This window comes from Mesitornis unicolor, unplaced genomic scaffold (assembly GCF_000695765.1).
Source record: "Mesitornis unicolor isolate BGI_N332 unplaced genomic scaffold, ASM69576v1 scaffold30709, whole genome shotgun sequence".
NCBI classification, from domain to species: domain Eukaryota; kingdom Metazoa; phylum Chordata; class Aves; order Mesitornithiformes; family Mesitornithidae; genus Mesitornis; species Mesitornis unicolor.
The window spans coordinates 71,344-83,092 of NW_010208446.1; the positions used below are offsets into that span (position 1 = coordinate 71,344).

The window sequence follows — 11,749 nt, forward strand, 5'->3', positions numbered from 1 at the left end:
GCAAGTTTAGTACTAGAAATGAGATTAACCTCCCTACTGTTCTGTTTTCTGTTAACAACCACTGCAATTCACAGAGAAATAATATAGGCAATTTCTTCACCTCCAGCAAGACAGAAACAAACTCCTATGGTAGTATCTTATTTTCCTATCCTCCTTTCCACTGTTTTTCTCCAACTGCCTTTTCTTTCACCTTTCACCTTTCTCTTTTATTTACCTTTTCTTCTCTGCCTCCACCTCCTTCCACTGTTTTTTCCCAGTTCCTCCTGCCTTCTATTGTCTCCTGGTTTTTTTCTCTTCCTCATTGCCTTCCTCCTCCTTACAAGGAAATCACAGTTGGCTCTTATTTCTCAAAAATGGAGGACAGAGGTTGTGAGTAAGAAGCTGCCACAGCTGTTGATGGCTGAAGGGAGATGCCCAGATAACTCTGTAGGGTGTACTTTCAGGTTGAAGATTTTTCCCTTTGACGGCGCTGTGTTGTTCAGATGGGTTTCTACTAAGCAACGATAGAAATTATCAGCAGTAAAAAAAAAAATGGTCTAATTTCCTTCTTCCCACGATGGCATCTGCAGTGGCTCCAGAGTGAGCAAGTCCAGGATCAAATCTCAGCTCAGGGGATGCTGGGGGAGCTCAGGTAGGAAGCTGGGCTCCAGAACCCCCTGCAGTTGTGAGTAAAGGGACATAAAACAGCCAAAAGAGCAACCCAGTGGGACCTACAGGGTGCTTAAACAGCCTTGTGATATGGGTTTCCACACTCACCACATAAAGTGATGAGTTAGTCTACTTCATGTCGGCTTTGCGGCCTCTGGGCACTGTGAGGCAACACTCACACCTAGGTCTTCAGGGGTATGTAAGCTCTCTTAGAAGAGCTGAACTTGTAAGATTAACTCAATAGCGTTCATCATTAGATTGTATTATAAACATCAAAAATGATCCTAACAGTTCAGAAAAAAATGGAGAAAAAAAAAATCCAGAACATTTGTAGAGCCAATGTATTTCCCATGCTCGTGTGGGTTGTTTGCAGGAAAACTTGCAGGATATTGTGTGTGCAACCAAGACAGTGAATAAATACATCTCTTAGCATGCATGAGCAAACATGCATGGCAGAGATCAAAAGAATTTCTCATGATCTGGCTAGCAAGCAGATACATTATACCAATATGTCTGTTTTATGTCATGCTATAGCTTTTGTTTGTTTGTTTTTGTTCTTTTTTTTGGTGTGGTAGCCTAAAGCAGGAGAAAAGCCCATTTCAATGATGTCAACAGAATGCGTACAGTCACTTGATATCCCAGAAGACAGACTGGACAAGCGAGATTCACACTGTAACCATTTAGGTAAGTGTTATTAGATGATGTCATTGGAGTAATTAGAGAGGTGTTGTCTTCACATTATTAGGTCCCGTCCAGTGTCCGTTTTTTCCCTCCAGCAACACAACTGAGCCCTCATGAAACCCAATAGATTACACCTGCTGCTGTCACTTCTGATGCCAGATGGAAAAGAGTGTTTTCCCTGCATATAAATATCAGCCAAAGCTCCAGAGCCAAGTTAATTAAAGAGGAGAAAGGAAAAAGAGTCATTGTTCTTTTCCCTCATAGAAAAAGTTTCTTATTTTATGCCACAATAAACTGTGAGCTAGGATATAGTTGAGCCTTCCCTGAACACATTTTTCATATACAATTTCAGTGAAAGATTTCAAAGGGGTGGCTTCCTAAATACTTTTTCTCCTTCATCATCAATCTGTTTCCCCTTTTCAACCTATTTCATACATAACTTTTGCACTGAGAGTACCAGAGGCATCTTTGCTCCATCACACTCCTAAATACCGGACTTCGTACTTGGTAGATGTGTTTTTTTGCATATTCATGGTCTTTGCCTCTGTATCAAAGGCTATTACTTTACTCATGTCTTTCAAAAATGTCACGAAGATTTAGCAACCCAGAAACGAAAATCTATTTGCTCGTTTTACCCTTGTGATGGCAATAATGAAACACAAATGCAATTCCACTGTCTAATAAAAAAAAAAAAAGCGTCCCACTGCAGGCAAGCACAGTTTTAATAAACTTTGTTTATCAGGCCTGCAAGGAAGATATTCTAGCTCTGCCTCTGCCGCACAGCATTTCTAGCCACAGACATCACTTTTACAACTGCTGGTATACTAAACATAATTGTTCCATAGATTTACTTACTTAAATAAGTAAAGAACAAGTCCCATTCTATGGTCAGGAAACTGAGGCAGCAGGAGGTTACATGAGCTCATTAAGACTGTGCAGGAAGCCTGTGAGTGCCAGAAAAAACCCCACATAATCCAGGGACTTCACTTGGAGGTCATTCTTCTCGCCTCTACTGGCAGGGTTGCAGATGTACAGCTGCCTCAAATAGTGTGAGAGAGCCTGGAAAAAAGTCCTGTTGTATGTACCCAAGTCTGCAGTTAGGCGTTGGGTAGGGGTGTCGGGGATTCAGCTGAAGCCAAACTTTTTAGAAAACAAAGGATTGGTTTGCAGGCTGTCTTCAATATTTTCAGCTTCCATAAGCCCCGAGAAATGCAGATTCTTGCAGAAAAACCATACTGACCATCTGAGTCATCTAAGTCAAGACTTGTTTTAAGGGAAAATAAAAAATCCAGTGTTATGTTGCAGAGTTCAAAAGCAAATACCAACTGCTGAGTGGCTCTGGAAATAAAGCCAGCTCTTGAAGGGAACAATATACAGGCTCAGTTTACCAATACCTCAGGCTGACCCAACGCACGTAAATCTTTCCTTCACAGAAGAACCCTTGTAACACTTGAAGACACAGCCCACACACATAGTGGGCAGTATTATTGAAGCTTTTCTTTTCACCATCTGGTTTATTATTTCCCCTCAGTTACAATTTCTGTTCATCTTTTAATTTTTTTCCCCTGCAGAAGATCTTTCAGAGCAGCTGATTAAGAGCTGTGACCTCAAAAAGAAACCAAGAAAAGGTAAAACCATCCCGGCTTCCCAAAACACTGAACAGGAGCAAAAAAAACCAAGGAGAAAAGATACACCTGCTGTGCACACCCCACCACCTCTAACAGGTGAGCAATACATGTCTTGATTTTGAAATCCCAATTCAGTTGAGGGTACTGAATCTAGGCAAAGGTCCAGAGATCCCTCGTTCATTTATAACCCCTCCAAGAATGCAGCTCCATGGATGTGCTCCTGGGAAGGCAATCAGGGGCTGACTTTCTCAAAGTCACTCCCCATTATGCAAAGGATTTTTCTTACAGGGTCTGGGAATACCAAGGTGAGTGGGTGTGAGCTCTGGAAAATGTGCTCCCTTGCAGCTCATAGTCTGGTTGCCTTTATGTGATAAATGATGTGTATTTATCTCTAGCTGCTGAGCCATGCTAGATGTCCCAATTAGATCTGGTCCAAAAATCAAAAAGGATCCAGTTCAGCACCTATATTTTCCTATGAAACTCATATCCAGTGCTCAGGGTAAGGTTGAATGGGATAAGGCTGGGAGGATAGCAGAGATACGCACAAGCAGGTTGCTCGTCCTGAAAATCTCAGAGCTCTTGAGCTTATGGGGACTCTGGGAAAAGGCGGATGTTTTGGGAAGCCAGAAACCACCACAGCAACAAATTGGCTGCTTGTAGGATGCTCCCTGCTGCTGCACATCCACTGACCTCTGAAGTTCGAAAGCTAAATGCCACTAACCTGGGGAAGGGAAAAATGAGCAAGAGACTGCCACTGAAACCTGACAGTCTTCCAAGATCAGCAGTGGGAATAAATGTTTGTCACTTCTCTCTGCTAACAAGCACTCCTTGTTGTGCTCTCCAGGGAGAGAGCTGTGCTCTTGTATCAGCTGTGTTGAGTTCTCCATCCCATGCTGCACATACACAGAGGAGTTAGCCAGTAACTACTTGCATGGTTCCCTGTGGACCCGCAGTGATTCACCAAGTCAAAAACAAGCAGCTGGAGTTTTCCAGTATTTGTAATCCAGACACAGAACTTTGTTCAGCTTTCATTTGAATCTTCCCCCCAGTAATTCTCTCTTAGGGAAGAGCAGCTCAGAGGCTGGAGAGCTGTATTTTGTGCCTGCAGTAGCCATATAATAAATAAAACTGCTTCACCGGTTAAAATGGGCCATTTCTTTGTGGTCACATTGCTCCTAAGCAGAGGGTGGAACATCCATATCATTAAGCTGCTTTGATAAGATGTCCAAGCTTCTGGAATAGAAGATTGCACTCATTTTTACCATGGTTTCTGATGGGCTGCAGTTTAGGCCATTAATACAACCAGAAGCCAACTGGCCTGATAGCATCACTGGTGCCTATGGGGTCAAATTTCTCCAATCTGAACAAGGCTGAAGTAGCATTTTCTTTTTTCTTGCTTGCAGGCATACTTTCAGACTTTTCTGATAATCTCCTGAAAAGGTATGGTATCACAGAGAAGCCACAGAGAGAGAGAGTAAGTCCTGTCTCTCAGACCACTGAACTGGAGCAGAAAAAGCCCAGGAGAAAAGATACACCAGCAATACACATCCCACCCTTGATAATAGGTAAGAAACTTAGGTAAAGGTGCTCCCAAGAGAAAAGTGGCCAGTGTAAGAGGTGTGCTTGGGACGAGGACTGCACTTTGCAGTTCCTGTTGAGCTGAACCTATCTAGTCAAAGTGTATGACAGTAGTGGCTTATAGAAAGTCTTTTCCATGTCCCCTACTCATGCTCTGGGGATAGAAAGGAAGGGGCGTAAGAGAAGACATTAGGTCACCTGATTATCTCTTGCCGACATGATCCTACCTTTGTGAAAGGCCAACTACTGTCCTGCTTTTCAAATCTGAGCACATGCCAATTTTTAGGTCACCAGCACTAACGTGGCTGACACTGCCTCAGACAACCTGGAGGAAAGCTGTCCTGATTAACCTCCTCTTAATGCCACAGTCCCTGACATGCACTGAGGAAACCAAACTGTGATGAACTTCTCGGTAACAGCACCTTAAAGACAGTTCTATGCTTCTGGCATAATGCACAGTGCAGCAGCTAATTTTCTTGGGGACCATATGAAGTCAGACAGCAATGTTTTGGTCCTAAGATTGTTTGTTGCAATTGTCACATTCCTCTATCACAGAAAAGTGCATATTCATCTATATTTCTGAAGGTTTTGAGGATATGAAGCACTGTATAAATGTTAATTACTAGTGCTTGTTAAGGATGCAGAAACTAATGCGAGTTTGTGTGCTACACACTAGCCCTTTCCAGATCAAATGATGGAGCAAAAAATGAATGAACTAATGAACAAATGAATGAACAAAAACCAAACAAACCCCAGATCCAAAACTAGTGCCAAAACTAGAAAACACCATTCCCTTAGGAACCTCTTGTATGAACCAGTTCTACTGTGGGCTGGCACTACTGAGCAGTGAGACACACTAAATGAAGAGGTCCCAGATAGATACTTTGGCCCTGAGTGGCTAGGCAAGAGCTCAGTACATCAAGCATGTGAGTTTCAGGTACACTTTGAATGAAATTTCCTGTACTTCTAATAATTATAAGGTGTGCAAATAGCTTATCAATTCAAATAGGCACCTGTATTCATAGATACCTCCTTTCTTTGTGAATTTGAGCCTTTTAAACTGACTTAAACATACGTAAGAATTTTTTCATTTAATCAGTATGAGGCTCCCAAAAGCTGAGAGGAACACGACTAAGTTTGCAGGACCATGGCAGCAAGTGTGGTGAATCGTAGTGCCTTGCATATTGATCTGCCTAAGGAAAATACATTTTTTATTCACTCATTGAACTCAAGCATCCCAGCAGTTTGTGGCATCAGAGCTGCTGTGAGTGAGTCACTGGAAACCTTGTCCAATCTTTTGCTGGGGGAAATGAAATATATAATAAAACTCCTGAGCCCAACTGCAAATGCTCCACTTTGAAATATTTAATACAAAGCACTGGTAATGAATTGCTCATATATTGCTGGAGGAAATTACTCAGCAAATTACCTGGAATTCCACATGACAAATAAATTAGGTGGGAAAAATGCATAGTCTTTTAGGGATTAATTCAGAAAGCAGAGGCAAAATTTATCAAACTATTTGTAATAAATATTAGTCCTATGTGTTATACTGGAAGCCTCCCCTTCCTGTGGACCTTGGAGGAGAGATGAAACATTGTTTTGGTCAGTTCAAAAACACTCCCAAGAAAAGTTGTCTTTGGCCATTTGTAGCACCTTTGAAGATGCTGTATGTTGTTTGCCCTTCCAGGTGTACACAGAAGAAAATATGAAAGCAAAATGCATTTGATAGAAATTTAAGATGGAATGTATGACAGTGAAGCTGAGAGGCTTTGACTCTCATTTGGTTTAAATGTAGTTGCCAGCTAAGAGGATGCAGCAAGGGTGAATTTTTTCCTTGACCTGTCTCAACACCACTCTGGTTGGATTAGCGTTTAGTCAGTTATAGTCACACAAAGCCTAACCCCAACCCCTTCTCCTGCCTCCTTTTTTTTTATGTTCTTCATGTTTCTACCCTGGCTTTAACTGGCTCAAGTAGGCACTTCATTGTAAGGGTCTTCATGCTTTGCCTCCCATGAAGACTTCCTCTTTAACTGTTAATAATGTTCAAAGCAAAAATAAGCTAACACAAGTTATATGGTAACAGAAACATGTTATAATCCCCAAATGATTTGGTAATTAAAAATTTCAAAAGGAAAAAGGAAAGAGGAAAGGAAAGGCAAAGCAAAGAAAAAAAAATAAAATGCAGTGACCTTCGAATGTGTGACAAAATTCAAACTGTGTGCATTTGCTATTGGGAAAATGATAGAAACGAACGCAATTTTCAGTTGTTTTCTATTATACCTCCAATGACACTTTCTTACCTTCTGATGAAGGCACCTTCCAGCACTTAGCATGGATTCAAAGACATTTCCTAGATGCTGGCTCTCCCTGCAGACAGCTTTTCCAGATCCTGTGTTCTGGGTCCATTTTTCAACGATTGAGCGGTGACAGACTTATGTCTGTACCAGGGCCAAAGTAGCCTACATGTCTGAATGCCTGATTTTCATTCCCTCCTTACTCTAAGAACACATATTTTCTTTTCAAGACACATACCAACGTACAGCATTCTGCTAGTTGAAGTTCACCAGTGGTAGCTCCATGATTCATTATGAAAAAGTGACTCATTGTAGCCAAGGGCTAGTCCAATATTTGTAATTGTTTACTTTCAGGGTTATCCCATTAGGTAGCAGACAGAGCAGAAATAAACTGAGCTCTTGCGGAATGCTGTGCAAAATAGAACTTGAATTATAGACTGGGAGACCTGAGAAGCCCCGGGAGGGCTACATGTGCTAAATAAATACAGACACGCCTTTCTGTTTCCGTCTCCCTGTTATTTGCATTGCTGCAGTAAGCAGCACACGGTGCTGTATGTATCTCTCGAGCCTGCTAATGAGGATTGTCCCCATTCCTAACATTTCCCCTTCAGATCACTCCCAAACACCATTTCCATTTAACTGTTTGTAGTAACAGAGCTTAAATTACTAGAATATCTTTTTAAGCAGATTTAAATAGCTTTGTTGCAAATGTACCTAAAAAACCCAGTTGTGTTATTTCTCTCCATTTTGACCAGCTGCTTATAAGCACTCCAGGACAGTCCCTCTCCTTCTTGGGTGGCCGGAGAGATTTTTCTGTCTCAAATAAAAGCAAGTCAAACAGAACACACAAAGTGGTGAAAATAAATACTGGATGGGACGTGATCCAAGTGAGAAGTAGAATCAGTTCTACACCTTGCAAACACCCAATCCAAAATAGGAAATGCATGTACAGAAAGGGGGCTGCTAAATTAGGATCTGAGCGTTACTGTCTGGAGGAATTCATGGCTATCTGTTGTCTGCAGAAGGAGACTAAGGAAATCAGTCCTTAGCCAGCTTAAATGTCTAAGCCTGGGCATCACAAAACTCTCCCCTGAAAGGGTTAGACTTCTTAAGGTATTAAACCTTCAAACTCCTATTGAAGTGGTGCAAATAACATTGTGCCACATGTGTACAAATGAGCTATGAGAAGAGGTCTCATCCAATGGCCATCTCCCCTTCAGTTAGCCAACGTCTTAGCTTTCTGAAGGGATTAGACCAGAAGACAAAATATAATCACAATTCCAGTGGTCTTTTTTGCCCTCTCATTTGACAGTAAATGATTTTAATCTGATCCAAGGCCTGCACTCAGCTCAGGGACACTCTATTGCCATCCCCACTTAGCAATATATTCAATTAACGGAAGTATTTCTAAGAGCTCTTTAGGCCTGTGGATTTGAGCAAGAATATAGATACATGTGTAAATATGGGAATGTGGTTCTTGAAATGTGGCTGCTTAATCAGATCAGAGATAACTAGTAAAACCACAGTTTCAAACCCTCATTCTCCCTCATGCCCTAGAAAAACAGTTAAGGTAGCTCCTTTAGAATAACATCACACACACGCACATGAAAATCTCTGAATGACATAGGAGAAGCACAGCAGTTTAATGTCACCTCTTCCCCCTTTCCTGTGCAAGAGATGTCACTGGAGCACTCCAATACTCTCCCAACCCAGCTGCAGGAGTTGCCCATAGGCAGGCAAGTGGAATCAGTCCCATCTTGGTGGTTTTCTGATTTGTAACCCAAGAGGAGTGGCTTAGGTCTAGGTGACACCTGCCAAATGGCTGATTTAAGCCAATTTCTTCTTCTGCCTATGTTTGAGCTTCCTAACAAGCTCTTATGTTTCTGGGAGCCTTTGAGGTCCTAGTCTCTAGGTAAAAATTGCAAGTAGTTGCAAATTTTGTTGGGAAAATACGACTACACTGTATTTCTACTCTGCTTCTTTTCAGTCAGATCCCTTGGCAGATATTAACAGAACAACCTACCTACCCGTCCTTAAAACAGATCTGCGGGATGAGCTGCATTTCATAATAAACACAGCTGAGAAAACAGAGGGAGAGAGGCTAAGTGATTTACTTAAACAGTAAACAGAAAAAGACTGACTTACTAATGTTCCCCAAATCCAGCAACCTGCTCACTCCTTTAAACCCAGAATCTCCAAACTGCATTCAGTAAAGCACACTTTCTCCACAAGTGATCAGTGGCATCATAACAAAGAACAAAAATTCTTTCCCAGTGTTACAGAAATAACTCTAGCTTTGACATGCCATTTGTATCCTCTTTCTACTGTTTTGCCTTAAAAGGCTGATTTTAAAGGCATGTAGCTGTCCTTGAAGTCACTGGTGGTCCATGGCCTGGAAAATTAATAACCTGCAGCTCTAGGCTAGGTCCTGCTCTGAGCTTCGAATCCTGAATGCTACTGGAAACCTGTGGGATTCATCTGCCACCAAAATGATTCATTGATGGTGATGTACCTTCTTGCTATTGATTGTGGTAAGCGTCTGACATGCTTCTTACTGATGTGGGGACCTCTGCTTAGCTGCTGCCTTCACATCTGCTCTAAAAGGGCTAGTTTATATGCTATAACCAGGCCATCAGCATTACATAAATGTACCTTCCCTTCATCAGTTTGTAATTTAAATAAGAGAGTGGACCTGATCATAAAACACAGAGCAGCTTTATTTAGCTTACATTCCTGAGCTCTTATTCCTGAGTTTACTCAAAAAGCAGGTTATGTCTCATCAAATGATACATTGTAGCTTCACATATTTTAGTTATGTTTTCTGCATTCCTCAAATGCTCTGTGAAGAAAGAAAAACAAGAAAACCCCACTCCCTCCCCCTAAAAAAACCCACAACCCAAAACCCAAAGACAATGCGAGGCGGGGGGGTGTGTGGAAATTGCTGTATTTGCCTAAGTTGTCTATATGAATAGAAGTCTTGGTGGGGAACATTTACATCCATCTCCATAAAATGGCACAATTCTTTGCAGTTAACAATGGTGGTTACTCAATTGCTGCTTGAATAAATGAAGTTCTTTGTATTTCAAAATAATATTCATTCAAGCCTTTCAGGTTATCTCATGGTCCTGCGGAAACCTGCTATTTCACAAGGCCTGCATATAAATTATGCCAGAGCTAACTTAAATGAAGGGCCGTATAGGTTAATATTTTCATTAATTCCTCACCTCTTGAAAAGACTCCAAAGTTGAAGAAAACCTTCCTCTGTCTTCCTGTGTGGTATTGCTCTATTTTCAGACCTCGTCAAGTCTGAAAGCCTCTGTGAGCTGGCTTTCTGTGCAGAAAAAAGCAAACCATGTTGGTATGACAGAACAACTCAGCTGGTTAGCACAGACTGAGAGCAAACAGTAGGAGAAGACCGAATTAGGGAGAGATTCTGTTGGTCTCTACACAATGCTAACCCTCATTCTGTTTTTAGACTATGTAAACCTCCACACCAAGGAATGTGGGCACAAAATATATCTTACACTTGTTTTTTACTGGGAACAGGCAAAAACAACACAATCTGTTAAAATAGGGATTGAGACCATTTTCTACCTAAGGCATTGTCCTCTCTTCACCCTATTAGTTATATTTCTAATGAAGAGAGCAGTTACTGTTTCAGTAATTGTGATATCTCGGAATCACATAAAAGCCTCAAGATCTGTAAGGGGTGGACTTACTGGGTTAAGAGAGAAAAAGAGAGACAGAGAGAAGGGGAGAGAGACAGAAATTTCTGGAAGGTGTGATCCACAACCTGAATCTTTTTCCACACTGATCTTAACTCAGTTGGTTTTGATTGATACTTCAGTGGGGATGGCACTTGGCATGTGGATATGCTAACATTTGTCTCTATTGGCATCCGCATTTGCACAATCAAAGCAATATTGCTATAGACGTGTAGAAAATATACACATGTTCACATGAGCTGACTCAGACACAAAGATTAACCACAGCATTTATTTAATCATGCAAGCTCTTTTCCTGTTTTAGCTTCCCAAACTCTTTTAGTGAACAGGTTCCCAAATGAAACTTCAGTGTCTCTTTTCACAGGTAGGAGAAATACACTTGATTTAAGAGTGCCTGATAATTGTAGCTAAAAATGCAGCGATCCAGTTCTAGTTCACGAAATATCAGGAGATTGATGTACCAAAAATAAATTAGTAACGCTGATGATGCTGGAAAACTATGTTAGGATAAAGAAACTAGAGAGGACTGAAAAATTCTTCTTACCATGATATTTTCTAAAGAAGTAATGTTTTAAAAATCAACTCCTATTTTCTCTTTTCTTTTTTTTTCTTTTTTTTCTTTTTTTTTATTTTTTTTTTTTTGTGTGTCCTTCTGTTTTTAAGGCACTAAGCTGCTTACAGAAGAAAAGCAAACAGTGATTATGGAAGATGAAGAAAAGGATGGAGACACAATCCCCAGTTAAGATTACAGCGATATTTCCAATAATGCAGTGTAAATAATTCTGGGTCATTCAGAGTGGCACTACATAGGAAAAAAAAAAGTCCTTTCATTTTTATAAATAATAATTTTCTCAAGCATGCACTTTGAATTTAAATTATCTTCAAGTGCTTATCTGCATCTCATGAAACTCCAGCAAGCATCACAGGAGATGATGACAGAAATTTCACTTACATGTCGAGTTGGAAGGATTCTCTTGGTTTACTAAAAGCAGCTTCCCAGGATTTCTGTCAATGAGGAACCCACCTCAGATCAGATCTAGTTTTGTGCCGTGTAGTGATAAAAGTTAAGACAAAGGACACCACCAACCCAGTGTACCTGGCAGGGTAGCACAGGGCAGTAAAACATGAACTAATGATTCAAAATTCTGTATTTTTCTCTTGACATTTCACCTCATTACCCCAGCCTTCCTTT

At 40.9% G+C, this 11,749-nt stretch overlaps 1 protein-coding gene across 1 annotated transcript; it reads left to right on the forward strand.

Moving 5' to 3' along the window:
* The first annotated feature begins 387 nt into the window (after positions 1-387).
* Positions 388-11,398, forward strand: PPP1R17 (protein phosphatase 1, regulatory subunit 17). The gene is made up of 5 exons (XM_010192515.1): positions 388-392; positions 1,224-1,332; positions 2,901-3,053; positions 4,361-4,522; positions 11,221-11,398. Exons 2-5 carry the CDS (start codon positions 1,251-1,253, stop codon positions 11,298-11,300), a joined length of 477 nt encoding a protein of 158 aa, XP_010190817.1. The 5' UTR covers positions 388-392; positions 1,224-1,250; the 3' UTR covers positions 11,301-11,398.
* The last annotated feature ends 351 nt before the right edge of the window (positions 11,399-11,749 follow it).